We start from the raw sequence: 26,597 nt of genomic DNA on the forward strand, positions 1-26,597 counted from the left end.
GAATCGATCCCGAGCGGCTAGCGAGCCACAAACCTCGGGAGGGTACCCCCACCCCAACCCTCCCCCCCCCCCAAAAAAAAAAAAAAAAAAAAAATGATGGTCAATCTCAAAAGCTATATAAGATCAACTTGAAATTCTGGTGTGCTTCTATGTGTTTTCAATGTTTTTTAACTTCCTAATAAGCATTCAGTTTCTGTAATATTAATAAAAATTTGAAGAAGAAGAAGAAGAAGAAGAAGTAAGAAGAAGAAGAAGAAGTAAGAAGGAAGAAGAAGAAGAAGAAGTAAGAAGAAGAAGAAGAAGAAGAAGAAGTAAGAAGGAAGAAGAAGAAGAAGAAGTAAGAAGAAGAAGAAGAAGAAGAAGTAAGAAGAAGAAGAAGAAGAAGAAGAAGAAGAAGAAGAAGAAGAAGAAGGCCTAGAAGATTATAATCAGGTGCATTGATAGACGTCTACTCAGTTTCAAGAAGAAAAATAAGAACCAGGCTATAGTCTCCAGGGAGACGTCATGGAGACGTCATTTTTCCAGATTTAGGCCTATATGTTTGATTGCATAATTTTATGCAACAGGCCACACCTGTATCGATGGTATTGCCCATAGTAGACCTGTTGGTTGCGGTGAGGATTCATCTTTTAACTTTTTGCGAGATACCTGTACTTAGAAACAACTCTCTGAAATGTTAATGACCTTACCATTCTAAGAGGAACTGAAAGTTCATTAAGGGATGAAAATCGGTTTTGGCGTGACTGAAATATCCAAAAACAAAGTAAAACAAAGCAAGTTAATAAAAGGTGGACATGGGTCCCTCATGCACCTTTTATAAGGATCGCTTTGTTTTGGATATCTCAGTCATTTCAAAACCAATTTTCATCAAATAAACTTTGAATTCCTCTTAGAATTGCATGCTCTTTCATATTTCATGTGAGGTTTCTCATTACAGTGTATCACACACACACACACACACACACACACACACACACACACACACAGGTTGGGAACATGAATCCCCATTTCAACCAGGGCCGTATTTTGAGGGCTTAAAATCGAAGAGTTTGTTCGCAAAAACCGATACTTCCATATTTGCCAAATGGAGACATTTGCGATTATAAAAAGGTTAAGAAAAATAAAGAGAATAAATAAGAAAAATTTTTTGCTTCTTTTGACCATAACTTCAAAAATGTACCTTTATACGTAGTGACCAATATATCATTTAAAAGGTACTTTATGACAGAGACCGTAGGACCTACTTCAAAATCTTCAAAAATGGACTTATCGGTTTTTGCGAACAAACTCTTCAATCGGTCATGCTGCTGCATCTGCAGCATATATTGTGGGGTCTCTTACCCCTTTGCCAGAATGGGTATACATGTATAATGAATTGGAATCGGCTGTTTGGGAATTCATTTGGCAAGGGAAACCAAAAAAAAAAAAAACTAAAAAAAAAAAAAAACTGTGTTGATATTAGAATATGAACAAGGGGGAGCAAAGCTGATGCATTTTCCATCATTGATAAACGCTCAAAGAATAATGTGGGTTAAAAGGTTATTAATGGTAAACAAGAAATGAAATGGAAACAATATTTTCAGTTTGCTACTAAATATATGTTGGAGGTAAATTCATATTTTGCTGTAATTATCTCATTTATCTTTTGAATTTGTCTATACCGGAATTTTACAGGGATCTGTTGAAAACATGAGTGAAAACAAAGGAATTTAGGAGTAATTATAATCAAATAAGGAAGGAGGTATTTCTTTAATAATAAAATGATTCGTATTGAAGGAAAATGTAGTTTTAATGAAAATTTGTTATTGAAAAAATGTTTTTGATTGGAACATAATAATGGATAGGAATGGGAAATTAGTTTCTGTGGAATATTCTTATAATAAAGGACTTAATAGATATTTTGAGCGGTATTCAGAAGATATATGAAGCGCCTCCAATTGGTTGAAAAAAAGGACTCAATGCAGAGAACACAGAGGTAGAGAAGGATATAAATGTTGATGAAATGATTTTTATCAGAAATGGGAAGAAAATTCCTTTTGAAAAGATTACCTCCAAAGATATTTATGTTGAATTGGTGAAGAAAATAAGTGACGATTCGTCGGCGAAAGATAAATGAGAAATCTATATTTTTGTGATTTTTCTAATAAAGATATAAAATGTATTTTTAGCAGGATATAAGAAGTAGCACTTTGAGCGCTGTTTTGAGGGATTTTCAATTTAGATTATTGCATGGAGTAGTGCACACAAATCATCATTTATTTCAGTTTAAGTTCGTAAATGATAATTTATGTTCCTTTTGTCATAAAGAGGAAGAGACGTATAAATGTTCATTTTATACATGTGAATTCGCTAGGGATGTCTGGGGAAAATGTAGTACTTTCTTTGATTTTGTTGATTTGCAACATTTGAGTTGGGAAGATTTTTTTTTTTTTTTTTGTATAGAGTTACCAGATAAAGGAAAAGCTCAGTTATAGATATAGTTAACCATGACTGTTACAATTTTGGTGAAGAAATTGTTTTTTTTTTTCTTTTTTTTTTTTGGGGGGGGGGGGGGTTTAGGGAGGAAAAATAAGACACCCCAACGGAATATTTCATTAAAAGGTTTGTAGAGCAGGATAAGTTAGAAGAAGAAAAGTTAGCAGTTATACGTAATACGTTGTCAATACATTTGCAAAAGTGGGAAAACTGGAAAAAGAATTGAGAATTTTGCTTTTGTTTAATAGAGTAGGGCCTACTGCACATCCACCAGGAAATGCCTTTCCACACACTCGTATTGAAATATGTGTTATAATGTATGTCAGGACATATATGTTTTAGTTGTCTTTGAGGTTTTGTAAATGTTGGTGAGGGGGGATTTGGAAGGCTGGGGAATGGGGTAGGGTAGTAAAAGGGAGAATGGACGGGGATAAGGGTGGTCGGGGTGGTTTGTGTTTGTTTGTTTGTTTGTTTGTTTGTTTGTTCGTTTTTTAAGAATAAACTTCAATCTATGGATATTGATATTTAAAGTTGGATTGAATGAATGTTGAAAAGGAAGTATCTTTGGATTAGTGATTTAATTAATAAGATTTGTAACGTAATGAATTAATGATTTTGAAAAGAGAATGAGAGAATAACTGTAGCGTAAAAACAGTGAAAAAAAAAAGATGTGTACCATGGATTGTGAAAAAATGTATCAGAGTGTATCAAAATGTATTAAATTGATGACAAGTTTCGGTATAAATTTTGTTTCCATTGATGAAAATGATTATGAAATTGGTGCAGAGAGTTTTGTATGAATTTGTTTGTACATCGTGCTTCCCATTGATGAAGAATGAAATATTCTTTAAAAAAAAAAAAAAATGAATCTGCGCTCTATCGAACTCTATCTCAGATCGATCATGCTCAGCTGCACCTAGCTGGCCTAGCTAGCTGCGGATTTTTATTTGGCAACAACAGAGGGCGATATTCCGTTCAGCCATATTTGATGCTCGCTCAGAGAACGTCTCAGAAATGTCAGTGGCAACTTTTAGACCGACAGTTTTCCACTTTTCGGTAAGCTGTTTTATTCGTAGTACATTTCTATCACACTATTCAAACATGTACCATTCGTTTTTCGTAATTACTTGAAATGTATTGAGAGATAGAACTGAAAACGTTGTTATTCTAAAATGCCGGTTGTCGCCGGCTTGCGTAAGCGGTAAGCACGGATGGTGTGCACGAGTTAATGCTGCTGGCTGTTGGGCAGCCGCACGCACGTAGTCTGTTCTGTACACCTACCGCCGCGCCGCCTGCCTAGCCTAGCCCTAGCTAGGGCAGGCGGCGGTTGGTTGACCGACAAGTATGTCTAACGTTAAAAGGGCACAACTAAGGCGAAAAACTTCTCATTTATAATAATGACATTTGTTGGGTCAGTTGTTCGCTTCTTAGACAGACACCATTGATACATACATGTACGCTATTGTGACGGTTTTCGACCATTTTGGTCGAACGCAACTTCGACCTAACGTTAAGGTCCTAGTTCCCCCCTGCATAATTAAAAATGGTTATTATTATTTTTTCCAGCTTGGTTTTCAAACCAATCTGGAAAATATGTATACAGGATTAATCAGTAAACATTTTGATATTATTCTACCACCTATCGCCATGCCACTTTAAGAATCTGCAGCTTGTTTATTCCTATTAAGTATAACACAAATTCGCCTAACTTTTGCCTCAAATATGCCGTAAATACTGCAGTTTGGAATCTCGTCATCGTCCAAGTGCGCAGCGTCCTGTTGATTCTGAATCTCCGTAGTGAAATAACACCATTTTAGTGTGTGCAATGCATTTTCTTTGCGCAGCTTAGAGTACCTCAAGATCAGCACCCCCTCATCCTCGTCACTCATTCAATTGGTATTCATACACGGCAAATTTCACACTAATCACAGTCATGCGTCATGTTTGTAATTTACTAAAATTGGATGTACTGTAACGTTACTGAACCGTGCTTAGTTTAGCTTGTTCGTGTGTTTATGAGTTTGTTTTTTGTCTCTTCGTTTTTATAATTTTCATAGCTTATGGCGCTTAATCCCATGCGTACCTTTTCATTACGCTATTAAACACTAACAGCCATGATACGCAGGGTGCCGAAGTTACGGTACCGGTACCATGCCAGAGCAGAGCTGCCGATATGTGGTACCCTTACCATGTGGCTACATGATTTATATTTTAAGATGTCTAGCCCAGGCTGTCACTCACGTAAATTTGAACCAGATCAGTCATCGGGTAATCACTCTTTGCAAGTGATTGTGGCGTACACAAGTATTGTAGATCTACAATATCTGCCCTGTCTGCACAATCTGAAACTGAAGTTTGCTGTCTAAAAATATCATGTAGGGATACATTGTACAAAGCATTTTTGTTTTTGCTTTTGCTTTATCAATTTCTGTCAGATCGTCATGACATTGTAATTATGGTAGTTCATGTAGCTAATTAAATTGAACATTTATATTGGTGTCATTGTGTAGTGTACATTGGTCATTGATTGGCTGTCATCTGTGTATTGGTCATAGACATGGTAAAAATAAAAAACATGAGCTCACTTCAGCAGTGAGAAGACATGTCAAGAAAGTTTGATGCTGCCATTGTCAATTGAGCGGATTCTGAGACATTCTTGCATGAGAGACACGACTGTAATATTTTAAGTAACAAAGTGTAATCACAAACAGGAGACCATTATGGAATACTTGTAACATTAGAAATATTGTTCATCTTCCACAATTTGTCCTATGCACAGAGACGCTGGTTTTCAGCACAAGCTGCTGCTCAGGCAAGGCAGGGAGAAGTTGAGAGGCAAGATGTCCAGGTACAGTATGAAAGCAATGTTATTGATATGTTTCTTTTTTTATGTATCAAAATCGTGTCTTTTTTTTTTTTTTTTTAAGGAATGGTAGAAACTTTACATTGTAATTACTGCTTTTGTGCACGTAGGTGTGTTTAATGTCGTAGAAAAATTATTTATATGATGCGGCATGTTGATTCTGATAAAACAGTTTCCGTATGTGAAATCTCTATAGGGTCTACAAATAATTTGCAAGAGTTTCATTCTTAAAGGCATAATTTACCAATTGCAGGTGAAACAAAAAACCTAGCTTTAGTGCTTCAAAATAGTTCTAAAATGTGAGTAAGGGACAGAAACAACTAATATAAAATATCAGTATAATTAAGTTTAAGTATTGTTGAATATATATAATGTTAACAATACATTTGTTAAATGTTTCTAGACTTACATGTAAACTTCCACAGTTATGGTTTATTGAGAAAAATAGTGATATCTCCTTAATACTTCAGATTTCATTGCAAAATTTTTACATGGTAGGATGTTTTGTGATACAACTGACCTACACATATGCATCAAATGTAATATCTTGAACATTTTTTAAATCACTGTTCCCAATTCATGTGTGAATTTGTCTGTTCTTGTAGTCTTTGTAATACAAAGTTATACTGTACCGTTATTGTTGTGTAACCTCTCTTTGCTTGTAATCTTGGTAATCGTTATTTATTATTTGGGCACATCCCTATCTAATAGGCCTGAGACTCTAGTTTATCTACTGTCAAATGTGTATGATTACATTAAGGCCAAGTAAAAAAAGAAGATAGATTCTCATCCCTGCGCACATCTGATTTTGGCACCGATCACCATGTCATCCAAGCACTGCATTAGAAGATACACTATCGTACTATGCAAGAATGATCTACATACCAGCTTCTGTATGTAGTTAACTGCCGTGGGCCTGGACACAGCACACTGGCAGCACAAGTACCCAGTAGTACTCAGGTACTCGGGTCATTGTGAATGGACAAGTCAACTCACCTACTAGCATCCTTCCTGCTTTTTTACTACAGAGTAGAGTTCAAGGAACTCTGTATAAGTGTTGGACACGTTACAAAAGATGATAGTCATTAAGTCTTTTTGATGCCATTTCCCCCAGACCCATGTGACACTTACATACCTTTCTGCCTCTTGACTGCAGGTGACAAAGTTACCGAGTGGGCTGACGGTAGCCTCTCTGGAAAATAACTCCCCCGTGTCCAGACTAGCTGTCATCGTGAAAGCTGGCTCCCGCTACGAGAATGCAGAAAATCTTGGTGTGTCACATTGTCTTCGAGCATTCAGCCATTTGGTAAGAGTGATGTCATTTAAAGATATGATGACTTCAGTTTGCCTGTGCTATAAGGTGCACATCATGTCCTCATAAAGAACTCTTCTTTTTTTTTTGTAAGTGTTACTGTTTGATATCAAGGAGTGCTAATGGTCAGTATTACATATGATTACTATTCTAATGAGAAATTTCTGAGATGATTCTTCCATGTGCCCAGATAGCTCCCATTTAATGAATTCCATATCAATCAGAGCAACTCTAGATTAGTGAGTAGCACTCATATCAGTTTGGAGAAACAGAATTTAAAGGCAGCAATACACCTCAATTTCTTATACTGGAAATCGGATGAATGTTGATATGACTCAAAGGTTAGCAATTTGAGGCAATCCATGCATGCATCTTCAAAAAGTTTAAGGTAAAAACTAGGGCAGTTTTTAGTAATATCAGTTAAACTGTGTACTTCAATGGCACCCCTTGCCTTAGTATGGGGAATAATGAGGGAAAAGACATGCTACTGATAACTTGTTTGCATGGCACACTTCACATCACGTAAGGTGTTATGAATTTTCCTCATGTCAGGTTTGTAGTTTGTAGTCCAGCGTTTGTATGTGGTAGCTGGGCAAGTCCAGCGTCACGGACATTACATTTCAGACATTTTTTGAATCTTTATGAGGTTAGTTTTAAAAGAGAAAACATTTATTTGAAGCTAATACTTGGTGATCACACACCACTCATCTAGATAAAACAACACTGTCAATATAAGAAAAAAATATACAATAGTTGTTTAATTATGACAGAAAATGTTGTGCGTCACGGACATTACATTTTTTGGACACAACTCTTTACATGCCAACAAATAGTTTACAAACTCTGTGAGTTTAATCATCTTAATAAGACATTTTTCCTTTACAATGAATGTTTTGATATTGCTGTAACATATTTTAAACAAATTTAGATTAAAGAGTGTTTCAAATGACAATGATGGAAAGAAATCTGGCGTCACGGACATTACATTTTGAGCGTCACGGACGTTACACTTTTGTCCACTTATTAAAAACTGAAATTAAGTTCAGTGAAAAAGTATTTTTTCTACTTTTTCTGAAGCAAAAGGACTGTAGGGTACATAAAGATACTGTTATGTCCATTCTGTGAAATAAACAGTGTTTTTCAGTTTCCATGGCAACAATAAACAACTCAATATTATTTAATAAAAGTATATAGATATGGTAAAATGAAAGTACTTTCACAATAAAAACAATTCTACATGGTATGTCTTCTACAATCATCTAAGAATACATAAACACTGTCATTGAAGTAATCCGTAAAACTTAAATTGAAAAGAAAACTCAAAGAGAAAAGTCTTAAAACGTCACGGACATTACAATCTTATGCACTTTGAAAATATATGAAATATCAGTCAGTTCCTTACTTTCTTTTTCTTTTGTTTTCATTTTTTCTCATTTTTTTAAAACATACAATGCCATGAAATGAATCATGTCAACTTTAAACAATTTCTCTGAAATATTTATTTCTTCTCTTTTCACTTTCCAAGGTAAAAATAAACATGTTATATGAATGATGCAATGTACAATTGTAATGATACAAAAATGAAATGATATCAAACAATGACTCAATACTGACAAATGAAACAATCTTCATAAGTAAATCATAACATGAAGAATGCATAATCAGTAAATCATAACATGAAGAATGCATAATCAGTAATATTGATATTTATCTCTGATATTCGAATGATATTGATGATACATGTACAACTTTTTTATAGGAACAAGCCTATGAATGTTACAGATATTACACCTTTGATGAACCTTGAACATAATAAGTGATTAACTTTTTGTTCAGTTCTTTCTGCTGACATCTTTTTTGTATGAGCTAGCTTTACAACATATATCATTTCTTTGATACATGATTTTCTTTCATAAGTGGCAATAATAAACATGAATGTACAATCATGGTACAATACAGACTAATCTAAGTGGTTCATTATACCACAAAATTAAGTACAGTTAAGAGAACACATAACCAAAGCAAAAATTGCCTAGATACAATTCTTCTACAGGGTAGATTGTGAGCTACTGCTACTGCTATTTTGTAAAAAAAAAAGTTTATTTATTCAGCTTCAAAGTTTTGTTGAAAGGAACATCTATTTCAATTGTCCATTGTTGGAGAAGACAGACACTCAATAATCTGTGTCTTCTCGATGAAAGACTCTTCATTGCTGTAGACTTATTTATTTCCAGGTTATCCTTGACCAGCTGGGGACAGCTGGCTCAGTGTTTAACATTTTTGTCTTTGCAATCACCTTTCAATAACGTTGTGAGGTTGGTGAGATAATGAAAGTAGAAACAGATTAAAGGCAAGGGTAAAGATTTGATGAACAAGGTATTACCCCCCCCCCCCATATACATGCCCCCACACACACACACACACGCACACACACCCACACACACATTCACACTAACAAAGAAAGATTACAGGCAATATTAGAAAACTTCATCATTATTTACAGGTATTTCTAAATTTTTCATACTTCGTAATGTCCGTGACGTCTATGGGATTTATAACATTGTAATGTCCGTGACGCATTTTACTGGAAAAGTATTCATGTGTTTCAAAATTCAATTGATAGTCTTGTGTAACAGATTGATTAATAATCAGAAAAACATTGTTTAATTACAAAACTTCAGCATTTTTCAATAAGTATTTCTGAATTTTTGATACTTAGTAATGTCCGTGACGTCTATGGGATTTATAACATTGTAATGTCCGTGACGCATTTTACTGGAAAAGTATTTGTGTGTTTCAAAATTTAATTTGTAATCTTGTGTATCACCATATTCTAGCTTTGCAAACCAAATTTTAACTAACATAGATCAATTTTAATCTCTGTATAAAAACTTTTATACCTAAAACGTCGCGGACATTACACTTTCAAAAAGGTAGAAATCACCAAATTTCAATACGCTGTGATTTTCTTAATATCTTATATTTTTGAAAAATTCTTTTTGTTTCATTTAGTGCATTCCATGGACAATAGAAAAAAATAGAATGCAGCCAAGATGGACTTAAGCATTATAATTTTTGTCTCATTAATAAAATGTGTGCAAAACAGTGCTTTTGAGCACTACATTCAAAATGAAGCTAAATTTAGTTTGACATGGTGAGAAAATCAATTTCTCCAGATTTCCCCAAATTTTCTTTGTATTTATCTAAATATAGGCTTTTCTGAATACTTTGAACATAAATTCAGTTAATGTCTGTGAAATTTATTTTTTCACCTTGAGGTAACTTTTTTCATGGACATGCCCATCTGTAGTTTGTCAGTGATTCTCAGAAAAAAGTGCAGGTATTCCTAATCAGCCAACTGATCAGTGAATCTGAAAGAATGCCCCCAAATTCTTGGGATGATTGTCTTCCACTTTTGGTAAGGCTTTATCCAGACTCCAATTTAAGCACACAATACCAATTTGCTTCGTGATCCATCCAACATACGTACTACTGTATGCGCCATATATTTAGCAGGTCTAAATTTTAAGAAATTGGAATTTCCAGACAGTTTCATGGGTGACTAAATTTGCAGTTGTGTAGTGCAATACTGAGCGGAAAAGTGTATACGTGCACATCATCACATTCATGTCAGGATCAGAGTTAATATTTTGACATGTTTTTACATTCGCGTATAGCACCATGAAAATAAAAACCTCACGAAATATTTGTTGTATACAGTACTCAATTACTACTATTGTACTCAACACTATTTGCCTCATCACCCCTCTTAATCTTCTCCCTGTTGATGACAGACCACTAGTGGAGCCACCACGTTCAGCATCACTCGAGGCCTGGAGGAAGTGGGTGCCTCACTGGAGACGAGTACCACCAGGGAGCACATCACCTACAGTGTGCAATGCCTCAGAGACCACCTGTGAGTCTAGTCATCTCTCTATCTCTCTCTCTCTCACTGCTTTCAGCTTTTTCCAAGTACGGTATATGTTGTTTTGTAGTTGCTGTAGTGAAAAGATGAACCTATGTGTTTTGTTAGAGATTAATAGATCCTTGTAGCATATTAAAACGTTATATCCTCTGAGAGCTGTCAACTTGTGCAGAGGAGAATAAAGAGATAATATCACATTTATCTTTGCCTTTTGATTGTACGTGCCCCCAAATTAGAAAATGACTGTATTATGTGACATCTTCCACAGGTGTTATTTCTATCAAAAGAGACAGTCACAAAGTGTATGTTTTGTAGGGGTGGGGGATATCAGAAGATGTATTTGTCCCAAGGGTAGGGTTGCAGGAGGTGAATAGGGATCACTTTAGCAAATGTTTTTAGTGGTGGTGTTGGAAGTGTTTGTCATTCAACTGAATCTGCAGAAAGTCACAAAAAAACTACCCTCTTCATTTAGCGAATGGTTTCTCTAAAGAAGATAAACTGATTAATCTGGCTTTCTTTCATGTTTGTTTCCCTCTGAATTTAAAGACTTAATTTGTGGTCATAACTGCACCCCCCCCCCAAAAAAAAAAGAAAGAAAGAAAGAAAGAAAGAAAGCATGAATGGACTGATATCTTCTGTGCTTTAGTCTGGATTGTTTTAGTGAATACTAATACTTTCCAAATTTACCACAATGTATGACTGATAGCAAATAGTAGCAAAAGTTGTGTATATTTGTGTATTTTCTCAAGTTAAAAATTGGAATATTGATGAACAAACTCCTAATATCAATGCACCAAATCTTATGTGCAGAGACACAGGGGTGTTCTACCTCAGGAATGTGTCCACAGGCCAGGAGTTCAGACCATGGGAGATATCCGACAACAAGGGGAGATTGCTCTTTGATCTTGCGTGCTTCAATGATCAGCAGCAGCTCGGTAAGTGTGTAGAAGTGATAAAGACTGGATGTCCTGATGGTTACTCTGTTTTGTTAATTATAAGAATGTCTTTAAGGAGAAATAACTCATCAACTTTGGTGATTTAGGGGATCAAATTCAGCGCAGAAATTGGGGAGAAATGGAAAGAATGTCATATTGTTGGAGTGTGGATTTGTAAGAAATTTATTTTAGTTTTATCTGTTGCATGCTGGATTAACATATGACATTTTTATCCATTGCATTACCATATATTTTTCAGTGTTTGCCAGTGCATCCAAATGATATATTTTCATGCACTTCTGATGACCTTTGCTCGAATGTTCCAAGAGATATGACCCAGTGACGGTAACCTTTCAACCTTTCAACCTTTCCCAGGTGTGATGGAGCAATTGCATGCTGCAGCCTACCGTGACACACTCGGCCGCTCCATCTACGCTCCAGAGTACATGGTCAACTGTTTGTCCACGGGCATGCTGACTGACTACGTCAAGAGCCGCTTCACTGCTGACAACATGGCTCTTGTTGGCATCGGTACGCAGCTGCTGTTACCCCTTTTCTTCCCCCCCCCCCCCTTTTCTCTTGCTCTCTATCTCTCACACACCTCTTGTAATACACTTAGTAGTGGCTATGTTGATGGTGAATTTAAAAAAGAATCAAAGAGGAGACTCACTGAAAATGTAAGAGCCATTCTTGGTTGGCGGACAAGATCCAATCGCTTGTACCCTACGGCATGGCACTTAATCTTTGCCTTCAGTTGCTGCTCCTGTGGTTGCTTGCTTGCATGCAATTGAATGCCTCCTTAGTTGGCACATCAAATAAGCCAGGAAGCTGACAAGACACAAAATTCCTCCTCCTCTTTTCACTCCTTTTATTGAAAAGATAATTAGTTTACTCAATATGAATTGCTAATAGCAATTTGGATATTTCAGGATGTGTGCTATTTCTGTGCTTTTCTTGAGATAAGGATTCAAAATGTCTGACGCATACCTTTGTATAGGAGTCAAATTTTCTGTTGCAGCATATGAAATAACCAATAAAATGATAAAGAGGTTTTGTGATAAAACATGACGTCGTTGATATAGACAATATTTTAAAGGTGCAAATTATAGAATTTGTCCATAAATGTGTTGGTGGTTGTAGGTAGTGACAACAGTAAACTCTTACAGAGCATTTTTTGCATGATTTGTAGTCCGAGTTGTGAATCTTCAAATTTTCACTTAATACCAGTATTTTCCTCACCTCCTTTTTCTGTGCACAGGTGTGGACCACAATGACCTCAAGGCCTTTGGCGAGACGTTCTCAGTCGCACGTGGAGATACTGTTGACAACAAGGCCAGATACGTAGGTGAGGCAGCTACTCATTCAGAGCTTTGGTGGAATAATCTGAAGAGATAATGGACTGTTCAGTGTTGTCATGGCAAGGAAGGAAGTAGCAAGAATGATTGTCCATTCACTACTGCTGTATGTGTCCCGGATGAACTTGGCCATCCTTTGCAAAGTTGAATGACTATGCTTTGTGATATTTGTAGTTTCACATTGGTCTGCGTTGTCAAATTACTTTCAATGTTTTTTTTGTTGTTTTTTGTCAAGAAATCTTGCACATTTCTTTTTTTGAGAGACATACATGTATATTGGATGGTGTAATTACTAGTTGTCGAGAGGATTACTGGATAAGAAGGAGATGAGCTATATTTTGTGATATGTGCATTCTGTGTCTGATTTAACCGATTGCATATTGGAATATGATGGGTCGTATACAAAGTCTATGTGGTTTTTAGAACGTAATATTGAATAGGTTGAAGGAAAACTCGACCATCAACAGGAAGTTGGGTGTGATGGGAGCAGAAGATGAAAGCAGCGGATTTATTGAGTGCGTTGTCTTTCCATGATTCCAATGCCAGGTGGAGAACTGAGGGACCACTGCAATAGCCCGCTGGCCTATGCTGCCCTTGCCATAGAGGGCGCCTCACTGGATAGCAAAGACCTGCTGGCGACCGGTCTACTGCAGCACATGATGGGCAGCGCCCCCTACGTGAAGCGTGGCAGCAACCTGGCCACTGCACGCACGGCCCAGGCTGCAGCCAAGGTCACCTCCCTCCCACACGCAGTGAGTGCTCAACTTAATTATTGCAATGATTATTGTTGTTCAACATTCTTTATTATATGAATAAACCATGTAACATGAAATGCCTAGGTTACCTCCTGGATTTAACAGGAAGACACAAGGCAAGCCAAGGAACAATACAGAAAAACATGTAAATACATCTTACAATAAAAAAACACACAACAATTACAGTTACATAATCACAAACAGAATTGACCAAAAAATACATTTATACACAAACTAATGAAAATATCCAATATGTGATTCTAAAACATACATTTCTATCATGATAATACAACTTTATCTCATTCTATTTTTTTTTTTCTTCTCTTTGCCTCTTACTCAGTAATAATGGTTACCATTATTACAATAATACAGTGATGATGTCTGATTTTGTGATTCTGAATTAATTTGTTTTCCAGCACCTTGCTTTTCTTGAGGCTGAAGTGTCTTTCTATAAAATGATGTGTTACTTAATGTGTTTGAGAAGCATGTTTGTTTGTTTGTTTGCATATTTGTTCATTTGTATGTTTGATTTACTATTCTTCCTCTCTTTACATCAGGTGAACTGCTTCAACCTGCCCTACTCTGACTCTGGTCTCTTTGGAGTTTTTGCCATCACTCAACCCAGCGATATGGCAGCAGTAAGTTTCCAGCTTTACAGTGTAGTGTGCCTCCTATATTTATCCTGATGAATGTCCTTGTGCAGTGAAATTTATTCCATTAAATTTTTGCTCCTGAAGACTATTCCACCCACTCATTTTAGCTGAAGTTTTAATTGTCTTGATCAGTCTCAAAGGTTACAGCTATACTTAGGTTGCAGATGAATCATGAATGAATTTATTCATCATATGTCTAAAACATGTCTCGTACATTTCAGTATGATCCTTTATTGTTCTTGTCTCAAAATACATGATGCCAGCATATTCTCCCAATATTTTGATTCAGGGACTTTTACATTATGAAACTTCATTACTGCAGTAGTAGTCACTATCTCTGAATGTCTCTATTGTTTCTTCCAACCCAAGGTGCTGAAGGCTGTGATGTCCCAGTTTGCAGCCTTGACAAAAAGCAATGTTGATGCCAAGGAGCTTCAGAGAGCAAAGTAAGCCACTCTCTACTTTGGACAATGCTCGGAGGTTTTTTAATACATTTCGCCTCTCATTTTGATGGCCTGCTTTTCAACCTCTGCTGTTTATAATGCATGAGGCAGTTTGTTTTTCATCTGTTGTTCTGTCTATCCACATTGTCAGATTTACAAAAAGATTTTGTCCACTAATCCATGATCCCACTTACTTTGGTCTTGTTTTCACCATGTAATGTAGGAGGATGCAGAGTAAACCTTTCATATAATCACTCCAAGATGAGTAATGTTCATTCATTTTTATGTAGGAAGTCATTTTCCTCACTACCTCACCTCTGACAGTAATCAGACTAGTTTCTCCTCTTCACCAACCTGGTATTTTTATTGCCGCCCCCTAGGAACCAGCTGAAGGCTGCCGTTTGCATGCAACTTGAGAGCCAAGATGGCCTCCTGGAAGACCTGGCAATCCAGGCACTTCACACGGGCTCCTACACCGGGTGTGCTGATGTCCTCAAAGCCATTGACAGCATCACAGCTGAGGACACATCGAGGGTGAGCCACTTGTTTCCGGGTTGGGAGGCCAGATAGACCGGTTTGCTAGCATATTATTCAAATTCCATTTGTCACTCCAACAGAACAAGTTGATCCCGATGACCAGAATATTTGTCAGAGGTGCTCCTGGCAAGGAACTTTCAGTGCTTGCAAACTGTATTTCGATCAAGCATTGAATTCCATTTTATGGAAATCAAAGTGAAATAGCTTGCCATATGATTTTGGGTAAAAATTATCCATCAATTTGACTACCAAATTGGTAAAACTCACCTAGGTGCTTGACTATCATAAATTTTAATCTACAAAATGTGCCCTGTAGATAAGTATAAAAGTAAAGCATTCAGGAACATTTAAGTTTTTGTAGAAGGGGATTCCAATTTTTTTTTTTTAACTACTTGCAATCCTTACATACTTCAGGCGCAAATATGTCTAAGTACCCAACTTATTTGAGTATATTCTTTCTTTTCAAGTTGACTTTGAATAATCTTGTTTTCCTTTTATCGGAAACTGATTGCATGGAGGGAAGCCTTGAGATTTTCACAAATGTTTCCATCTGGCTTAGGCTGCCATAAAGGCTGGGGGAAAAAGTTTCATTCATTCTTTGTGAGAATTATGAATGGGAGTGACATCCTCTCCCTTGTGTCTGTTCTTTTCGCAGGTTGCAAAGCGAATCTTCAACGGCAAGCCCTCAATGGGAGCGACTGGAAACCTGGTCAACACGCCATACCTCGACCAGCTACTGTAACCACACAGCACTCAGTCCATGTAACTGAATGAATTATTGAGTGAGATGTTCGGGAGAAGGTGACATATTCCTCGTCACTTCCCCAGGAAAAAAAAAAAAATAATACAAAGTCTGTTCAGTGAGAGGCATCGGGTAAAAGTAGTGCCCATTCTGCAGAAGCCAAATATGAAATGCTGTATACATGTGTTATGTTGTTTTTTTATTCCCTACCCTATCCATTCAAACATACCATATTTTGTTACACATATGGTATCAAAAATACTATTTGACACTGCTTCATTACATGCTTTCCAGATAAAATTGGAAACTGTGAAAACAATTTCTAAGGATTCTATTTACATCAAAAGATATATTCGGACTATGATAAGACAGTACCACCTGCCAGTACCATAGAATTAAAGTTGAGGTGTCTTTAGGTTAAAAAAAAAAAGAACAACTTCATGAGGAAATTTTTATTTTTGCCCCACCCCTTCAGTTTATGAAAGGAAAGGTTGTTTTTTGCATCCATTTGGCTTTGAATGATTCTACCCCTCAGATGTATGTATTGAATGATATTGAAATATACATTCATCTGATTATAGTATGGATATAGTTTATTGTTGAATGTGTAACAGCCATTACATATATTTAAAGTCTTGAAGGGCATAGAGTATGTTGAGCTCTCAGACACAAATTCATGTTTGTTGTACGAGTTTGCATTTTGATTTGACTGCAGGAGACTTGTGCAGAGAAAATAAAATGAGACTTGAGTCTGAATGTGAATGATGTTTTCTTGTCTTGACCTTATATTTGCACATCGTATTTGTGTTTGATGTTCTGAGTGGCTACTGATTTAGCTCGCAAAGGGCAAGATGTGTATGTCCCATTTTTTTGAGTGGCTGAGTTGATGGCTGTTGAGGATGAATCACTTGCGTTTTCTACATGAGTCTTGTATTTTGCAAAGGATGGTATGCATCCATCTTATTTCCATTACAACCTTTATCATGCATTTTAGCAAGTTCTAATCATGTCAGGCACAAGCTGATACTCTATTCCTTGCTAACTATTAACTGTAATTTTTGCAGAAGTATGTGTACAAATGTTGAATGTGGTTGTTTACATGTTTGTTTCTGTTAGGCAAATGTGCTTCCAAGAGCAAATCACATTTAGATTGAGTTTGACATACATGTAGGGGTCTAGAGCAATTACCCCCTGGGCAATTACCCCGGACCCTTCCCCTGGCCCTAATCTTAATCCTGAACCTAATCCTAAACCTAACCCTAACCCTAATTGTTACTCTAAGCTTACCTCTTAGCAGTATTTTGCAGCGAGGTAATTGCCCTGATATGTACAATGTACATGTAGTTTACTTCTGTATTCTACTCACACCAACAAGTTACTCGACTAAAATGACAATAATGCATATTTAAAAGAAAAGCGGGTTCTCACACTACCCAGTTGTTACCATCACACTCACATAAAGAAGTCAAGTATAAGGTATATGCATCATTTATCATAACACCATCATTCAAAGGTCATGTTTGTAGCAGTTTTCTGTGTGTACTTTTGTCACTTTTATTACAGCTCGTTAAATTTCACCCCAACTGTTAAAATGCTTCATAGTGTGAGGGAAATTCAGTCTTACTGGATCATAAACTGATATTTCTGCAAACAAGCATGCATGCACACACACACACACACACACACACACACACACACACACACACATACACACACACATAGAAACAAAGTAAACTTCACACCCATATCTGCATACAGTAATGTCAGGTAAAGTTGTAAAACAATGTGTACAAGAATGTATATCTGTATACAGGTGTGTTTGTGAGAGAGAGTATGTGTGAGCATGTATACATCTATGCATATAGTAGGCCTATTTACACTGTATACTTACATTCACAAATAAATTCCTGGTGTATCAAAATATTTAGCACTAAGAATCAAAGTCAAACTGCCAAGTCTAGCTGGGGTTTGCATATGATTATGTAGCCAATATAGTATATCATACAACTGCAATCATAGTCATGTTGGATGGATACATCGAACAGAGGGGTTAAGTACAGTTGTAGAGGGAGGTGTGCATGAACATGGTAAAATACAGTATGTGAATGCACTTTGATTATGTTAATATTCTCTGTAAACATTCTCATATATGTAATTCTGTTGGAGATGGAAAAGCAAATCAATCAATCAATGAATGAACACGGTAGTTTTTGGAAATGTACACACATCTACACATGGATAAAACGACTGTACAATTGCATTCCTACATTTTGTAGTGAGGATAAAGTAAAATTGAAAAGGAAAAACTGACCTGTAGAGATTGAAAAAAAAACAAAAAAACAAATAAACAAACAAGCAATTGTGGCTATCAAAGGAAAATCATGGAGTTTCGATAAAAGATAGATTGCACATTTTCATGAAACATTGATGAAAGGAAGTACCAAATATGCAAATTAGATGAGATGATGATCCCATATGGTCTCACAAAAAGTTTCATGCACCAAGACACATCAGATCTTTTATAAATTTTGTTTTCAAAATTGAATTAAAAGGATAAATTTATCCGAACACATCAACATTTTGTCATGTTGCAAGGACCCAGCATGACTTTCGTGTGGAGGGGGGGGGGGGGATGGGGATTGAAGTTCCTGTCTTATCAACAGAAAATGCAAGTTTCTATGATCATATACCCGGTAATTAATTGTGTGCACAAACCAAAACCAAAGAGAATTGTTGGTGACATTATCACATCTAAACTGAGTTGCATATGGCTGTGACCAATAGTACTATATACCATATTTGGGGAAAACATATGAGACATAAATCCAAATAACTTCCTCGTTTTGATTTCAGTTCGAAACTTCAATTTGAAAAGTACAAATAACAACAATAACAATTTAATAAAATGAGACTATATAGGGCCAGAAGTACTCTATCATGATATTGACAGTACACTTTTATTTTGTTCGTTTGTTTGTGTCTATGCATAACTTTGGCATTTCCTTTTCAGTTTACACTGTCTTTAATTGCCACTCTCTGAGCTTGAAAAATAATGCAGAACAAAACATAAAGAAAACAAGCATAACATTCACGTACTAGCTTATGCCTGGGTACGGGTAAGGTTACGGCGCAGCGCAGCACGATACCAACACACACGTTTGTTTGAAGGCTGTGGGAGGGGCCCCGTGAGTTTGTTGTTATTCTTGTTTTTTTAACACTAGACGCGACGGGTGACAGGTGTGGGCCGTGTGTTGACTGGACTACATCATACATGATCGTGGTCTTCATCTCGTGATTTTACGCCAACATATGTCATAAAAGCGAGGCATAATGTCTGTTAAAGATCCATTGCTGACAGATTTGAAAGGTGAGTTTCACTTTAACTGTCTTGAGAACTTTGATATCATACAACAAGACACATGAAAAAGCTGCTGGTGGGCTGCCGATTTCAGTTGTTTACAAAGTTCGTGACAGTCCCATGTGCTCATTCTTGCGTTAGTTCCAATAAACTTATTTACTCATTGCCGGTAGAACGCAAATTATGAATGATTGGGCTGAATAAGCCAGTTTGGGGTTAGCTCATGGGCACATGGGTACAAATGACCTTTCTTCTTTCTCAGTTGATTAGGCACTCCACTAGTTTCAAGCGACAGAAGGCATTCAGTAGCGCTGTAGCTTGCCCAACGTAACAATTTATGGAATTCATCAGAGATGAACTTGCGTAGACCAGGTGACCAGAATGATCGATCCTTCCATTGGCATTTTGGAAAGCATCCATTTCATTATTTTGCATCGTATGTATCAACAATCTATTTCTATTGATCTTGTCAGATACCGCTTTTGCTGTTGGGTGGATGTGCTGGCAAGCACCACTTATAAGGATCACTTGAAATTCAAGTTGAATAATCATTTCATCACCATGGTCACAGATGCTTAAATCTCAGTGAATTTAAAAACCAACATGCTCTGCTGGAACAGATGACCTTTCCTGTTCATGCTCAAAGTGGAACCCCGAACTGGCTTATCATAAAAGGGATATGTTTTGTCAGTGAATTTGTAGACGAAACATAGCAGTAACATTGAATTAAGCTGCATCTTGTGATTGTCCTGAAATTTCATGAAATTGAAAACCTCAAAGACCTTGAAAAAGTTTGAAAAAGTAACTATGCCTCCGATGTGGCCTATTCGTGCATCGCTGCCTAAACACTGCTAAATGTAAATTTACTGGATAGCCACACCAGGCATTTGTACAATGACATCAAGATCAAAAGATCTTGAAAATCACATTCTTTGGGCTAAATCGTGATATCAGTCCCCTCTTGTTCTGCGTGTGCGTCTTTACTGACACTATATGCAAAGTCTATGGAGGTTGAAAGCAGTCACTGGCTATGACAAAATGAATGGCGGTGAATGGAAATGTACTTACATAGTTGCATTAGTCAGATGTGTCTAGTGTCTTCTACAACAACTTACAAGTGAAAGTGTAGATTACAATTACAAACAAGCAGCTAGCAGTTTGCAGTAAAGGTCCAGATTGATTATTGCTCTTCTCTCTAGCAAGCATTCATTGGTTATAGAAATATGTATTTATAATAATTATCATGATTATTTATTTGGCATTTCAACACAAAATACAATGTCGGCAAGAAGGAAGCCATATATTACACGATAGTCATAGAACTTAGAAGCTTTTAAAAAGTTAGACAGAAAAATCCATCTGTGTAGAGAAGTTTTTCAAAGTCATTTTTTTTTACTTTTAGGGCCCTCCTCCACATTGAAGGGGATTCCATGAAGCCAGACATACATACTGTACTTGGTAGTCTTCGCTGAACATATCCCCGACGACAAGATACAAACCGATCTTTCGGTCAAATAAAAAGTGTGGTGGTTCTAGGTGCATAAACTTACCACTGGTCACCAGAGAGGAGGAGAAGGCAAACTTAAGCACCAAGGCTTGAGACCTTCCTCTCCATATATGTATGTATGGGTGATGCTCATTATTCCAAAGGCCTGTTAATCAATCTGAAAATAAAATAAGGGTTTGTTATTCCTAAGGTTCATTATTCCAAAACACACAAAAAGAAGGTTCATAAATCCAAATATGACAAAGGGTTCAAATTGACAAGAACATTTGTGACATTATTCCAAAGGTTCATTAATCTGAAAAAGGAATTAGGTTTGTTATTCCGAAAATGAAATCAAGGTCATTATTTCAAAGGTTTGATATGCCAAAGATTCATTAATCAGAAAAACGAAGTGAGCTTCATAATCCTGTGGATTTTTATTCCGGAAATGAAATAAGATTTGTTAATCCAAAAATTCTGGTTAGTTAATCTGAAAAAAAAAATAAATGTTTGTTAATCTGAAAATTGAATTATCTACCTGTGTTTTGTTATGTTTTGTTTTTTCACTTTGAGTGACCTCTTGTAAAAATTGAGCTTATTTGTTCATGTGTGGTTCATCCTGATGATAATGTGAAAGAGGGATAATTTGCCATACCAAGGAGGAAGGGCAAAATACTTCTTTTTCATCATTTCAATCATTACAAACCATGATTGTGTTCCAGCTTATCAATAAGTACAGTATGTGTATACTGTGTGTTAATTTATGCGTGTATTGTGCACGTATGTATATGGGTGTGCATAAATGTGTGCATGCACTTGTCTTCATTTCATAACATCCTCCCATTTTTTTTTTTTTTACAACAATACCGTATGTTGTCACTAAATGAGGTTTACTTCATTTTTGGAATTACAAACATTATTTCATTTTCGGATTAATGAACCTTCAGAATAGTGAACCTTATTTCATTTTTGGATTAATGAACCTTCAGAAAACAAACTTTAAAGTGTAACCTTATGAACTGTATATGTTATGTTTATTTATAAATGTAAGAATATGCATGTGTAGGATTATTTATAGTTTTTACTCCACTCATTGAATAATTTGTTTGTTTATTTATGTAAGATGTTATTTGTTGCACATATTCATGTGTTGAATTCATTTGTTTATGAAAACATCTGTACAGACCTGTTAATCTCTCTTCCCAATAATACTTTCATTTATATATTTATCAGGCATCTTGCTCAAGCTGCAAGCAGTCACACGGCCTGTGGATGACACCAATCTAGAGACCCTACAACTCTTCACCACCATTGAGGATATCTTCAAGAAAGGCCTCAAAAGTGAGAGAGCATTTTCTTTACCCATTTTTCCATGCTGTGTATTTCTATCATTAATTGTGACCAACAATACCCAAACTTTTGACCTTAAATACTAATTGGAGTTAAAAGGGGCCTGAGCTTTTGATCGTAACACAATCTTTGTCAGAGGCAAAATGATGAACATAGGCGAAGTGAGTATAAGCAGACACATAATAAATGTAGGGACTACACGCAACCTATATTATCTTGGAAGGACACGGGACACAAAACAAAGAAAAGAAAAGAAAAGGGGTAGGTAAGGTGTCAAAGGCAGGGAACCAAACAAGTATTAAAGGAGGGGGAGGTGGTTACAGTAAGAGGTGAGGAAACAAAAGGGAGAGGTAGGGCCACGGTTTGTATCCCAAGGATCATCATGGACAATTAACTTGTGAAGGAAATAGGTAATGATAGAGAGGCAACATTTTATAACAATTTATACCAGTAGGCTAATTTGGCTTACTAGCTCTTCAATGGTCCACGCAAACCATGAGCCCTAAGATGAATTTATCCTCTGCTATGTCAATGTTAAGAAGAAAGCAAAGAAAACTGTAATAAACTGCCCTGGGATATTAAGTGATTTTTTTTTTTTTTTTGTTGCTTTCTCACATATTTCTATGGCATCACTCTGTAGATCCTTGCTCAATCTGTATCCATCCATCTATTTTGTAACAGGTATCATCATGTTCTATACTTTGTGTAGACTTCACAAGAGTTATATCTGAACACTGTTTTCCTGAATACATTGTCACTTAAAACAGCTTTGCTAATTGTATTCAAAATATGAATAACATAAATACTGCAAATTGATACTTTATGAGGAAACTCCAAAGTGTTATCAAACTGCAATATAAAATTGCTATGTGACAGACAATTCATAATAGTTTTGAAAGATATAACTCGGATTATGATTAGATATCCTCTAAACTGATAGACACACATGAATGCATTCCTGAAATGAGTACAGGTTGTGAAATAGCACTTGAAAATGAATAGCTAGCTAGTGGTTCAAAATTGTATCCTTTATCTCTGATGAGCCAATGCTTTTGTACTGTTGTTTTTTTTCTCTTCTTTTCAAAGTTGTCTTGTTCATGTAATACTCATTATTGCTTTTTTTCTGATAACATCTTAGAGTCATTTGGTTTGTATTCAGTCAGCCTCAGATATTGCATTGGCTTTTACAAAATCATCTTAACTATTTGTGCATTATATATACACTAAACTCAATTTCAAAATTTCTTCTGATATACATAACTGTCTAGATACCAGCAATGTGTTTGGGCTGTCTAAAAAGGACTACTGGAATTGGATCGATGTCATAGAGCAGCACTTCACTGTGGGCAAGTGAGTTCAAGGATGCCTACATTGCACTATGTGGCAGTGTGCCCAGTGTTTTAACCAACTCTTCAGTGATGAGAGAAAAATATCATATTAAGCAGCTAGACCACCTACAAATATTCCATCTGACAGTTCTCAATAGATACGACTTTTCTTTAAGAAAAAAAAAAAACAGAAAGAAAAGCAAAACCAAACAGGAGAAGATAAATTATAAATTGCTTTTCTGAGGAAAGGAATACTAATAGTTGCAACTTTCTCACTTGCTTTAAAGGAGGAAATCAGTGAATGTATGAATATCAGAAGTGTAATAGGTTTGAAAAGAAGAAAAAGAAGAAGATATGAGTATATTATCAAAAACAAAACTGAAACAAAGTTTATGCTGTTTTCACCTACAGTTTATTTCGGCACTCAAATTTTGAGTGATTCGCTCTTTCACAAGTGTTGGTACTGAGAGAACAATTATAAGCCATAACAATATTGCACAGTATTGTTATGGCTTAACAATTATAAGCCATAACAATGTTGCACAATATTGTAATGGCTTAGCAATTATAAGCCATAACAATATTGCACAATATTGTTATGGCTTAATTGTTATTGTTCTCTCAGTATCGACACTTTAGAAAGAGCGAATCGCTCAAAAATTTGTGTGCCGAAATAAACTGTTGGTGAATACAGCATGAACTTTGTTTCAGTTTTGTTTTTTTAAATGATATTATCACGCCAACACATGAACAACTTACTCAATATATATATATCTATATATATATATATATATCTATATATATATATATATATATATATATATATATATATATACTTGCATGATGATTACTTATTTTGGAAATTTAAGAGAATGAAGTGAGGTAAATGATTATGAGGTTTTATTCCTAATATGGAAAAAATCCACAGAATATCATTTGAAGCATATTTTTCTAGTTAAGTTATAGCTAGAATGTTTTAAGCATTGTTGAAACTCTTTCAATGTCTATGTGTATATATGTTCTTCACTGGATTAAAGGGTGTGTACAGTTCTGGTCAAGGTGAGGATTAAGCTTTTAACATTTTGCAAGATATTCAGAAATTACTCTATGAGATGTCAAAGAGCATGCAATTCTAAGGGGTATCAAAAGTTTATTTGATGAAAATCGGTTTTGAAATGACGGAGATATAAAAAAATAAGGTGAAACAAAGAGATCCTAATAAAAGGCGTGGCCTGTTGCCTTTTACTGTTATCACTTTTTTGGATATCTCAGCCATTTGAAAACCAATTTACATCAAATAAACATTGAATCCTTCTTAAAATTACATGCTCTTTCATATTTCATAAGAGGTTTCTCATTATCTCACTTCGGAATGTTCAAAACATGAATCCCCACCTTAACCAGTACTGTACAGTCCCTGTATAAACATGATTGTATGTTGTATTTTGATTGTAGCATGATACATAAACCTACCAAATGAATAGTCCATATTGCCCAGCTGTAAATGTCAACTTGTATTTAACTTGTAGGCTATTGTTAATGACTCCAAGACCAATACAGTATCAACCATTATAGATTATAAAGTTAGTGTTAAATAACAAATCACGCTCACATAGATGTTTGGATACACAAATGAGAAAATTGTATGGATGGCACTTGTGCCCGTTAAAGTGTTAAGATGTAATGTGAGTAAAAGATTTAGAATTGAAATGTGTTAAAATGGGTTGTTTTTATAACATAGCCAGAGGTATGTAGATTTTCTAAACTGTTTTCTAAACAGAAGTACAATAAAAACTTGCTGATAAACAATCTTTAAGTATAATCTAAGTGCTGCTGAACATGATATAGACAGGAGTATGTGAGTGATCATTTTGTGTTAAAAACAGTATACAAGCAATACAACTGCTCAAAAGTTGATCTTGAAGCTTGCTTCTTTGTCGGAAGCATAGAAGAAAATGGTGCTCAACTGATATCAATGCAAAACCAATAAATACTGACAGATAGATGTATCATCACCATCCCTTACAATTATGCATATCATCGCTGGGGCAACAGGACCTTGTATCTACAAAATGTCAAATGTTCAGGAGAGCAAAAAAACAAGGCAGCCAAAACACTATATCAAATGAGATAGCCTTTCCTTTGACATGCCATGGTGGCTTCATTTTTGGAGTAAGACAGCTAGGATTTGGATAGGACATCACTTAATTGATTATCTGACCATTAATCCTAAAAAGTCATTTTCACCAAAATTTGAGATACAAGGTCTTGTCAGCCCAGCAACAATAATTATATGAAAATGCTCAGCTATTACATGACCGACTATCACAGTGATTACTGGCACTCTTCAGTTGATATGCTGTGTTCACTCTTTCCCACACAGACCTAGCCCCAAATTATCACTGATGCTGGAAGCAATCAGGAAGTGCAAAAAGGTAAGTAATAGGGTGCATTCCCCAATCAATATCCAAACAAGAACCATCCACATGATATTGTTATGGCCAGGTTGGTTGTTTAGATAGTGAGGAATGTTAATAGTCTACAGAATTTTCAGATGTAAACATTGGGACAATTCTGTGAGTGCTGTCTTACACCATATCCAGACTTGAATAGTTGTCTAAGTTTCAAAGATATATCCATTAATCTGTGGACCTGAAAGTGAATAAAATGAGTACAGGGAATAGGAGCTAAAGATATGTTTATATTAAGGATTTGAATGTGTGCAGCACAAACTATCCAAGTAATATATGGTAATAATTTCTCAGCTTTTAGGAATTTTCTTCATGATTTTGGAACAAAAAGTACAAATTATAATACAGAGGAGATTTTGTACTCTGTCACTAGTGGCTTTTCATACAACTGTAGTGCAATTTGTAGTTCAATTAGGGGTAATGAAAAAAGCTTTTGGAAGGAGATGGTAGTATTGGTAATCTGATGTTTGATGACATGCTGTGTGTTTGCATCGCTCAGGTGAAGACAAATTTAGGCCGGGGAAGGCTCTTCATCAGGCTGGCCCTGAACTACAACCTCCTTGGGACCCCTATTGAAGTCATCACCAGAAATTCAGAGCTGCTCAATGT

General features: G+C 35.9%; 2 protein-coding genes across 2 annotated transcripts in view; both read left to right on the plus strand.

Moving 5' to 3' along the window:
* Window positions 1–3,445: 3,445 nt before the first annotated feature.
* Window positions 3,446–16,757, plus strand: LOC140231403 (cytochrome b-c1 complex subunit 2, mitochondrial-like). Its single transcript, XM_072311529.1, has 12 exons — window positions 3,446–3,531; window positions 5,255–5,323; window positions 6,495–6,644; window positions 10,445–10,566; window positions 11,386–11,510; window positions 11,886–12,041; window positions 12,769–12,855; window positions 13,412–13,617; window positions 14,178–14,258; window positions 14,643–14,719; window positions 15,097–15,250; window positions 15,909–16,757. The coding sequence occupies exons 1-12, from the start codon at window positions 3,490–3,492 to the stop codon at window positions 15,993–15,995; spliced, it is 1,356 nt and encodes a 451-aa protein (XP_072167630.1). The 5' UTR covers window positions 3,446–3,489; the 3' UTR covers window positions 15,996–16,757.
* A 2,483-nt stretch (window positions 16,758–19,240) lies between these two features.
* The window catches only part of LOC140231979 (uncharacterized), a 106,763-nt gene continuing 99,406 nt past the window's right edge, over window positions 19,241–26,597 (plus strand). Inside the window, exons 1-5 of the mRNA XM_072312131.1 lie at window positions 19,241–19,362; window positions 22,073–22,180; window positions 23,458–23,539; window positions 25,901–25,952; window positions 26,488–26,595. Of these exons, the coding sequence (XP_072168232.1) occupies window positions 19,326–19,362; window positions 22,073–22,180; window positions 23,458–23,539; window positions 25,901–25,952; window positions 26,488–26,595 (387 nt within the window). The 5' untranslated portion in view covers window positions 19,241–19,325. The remainder of the gene's footprint in view (window positions 19,363–22,072; window positions 22,181–23,457; window positions 23,540–25,900; window positions 25,953–26,487; window positions 26,596–26,597) is intronic.

Source organism: Diadema setosum, chromosome 8, assembly GCF_964275005.1.
Source record: "Diadema setosum chromosome 8, eeDiaSeto1, whole genome shotgun sequence".
Classification (NCBI taxonomy): Eukaryota; Metazoa; Echinodermata; class Echinoidea; order Diadematoida; family Diadematidae; genus Diadema; species Diadema setosum.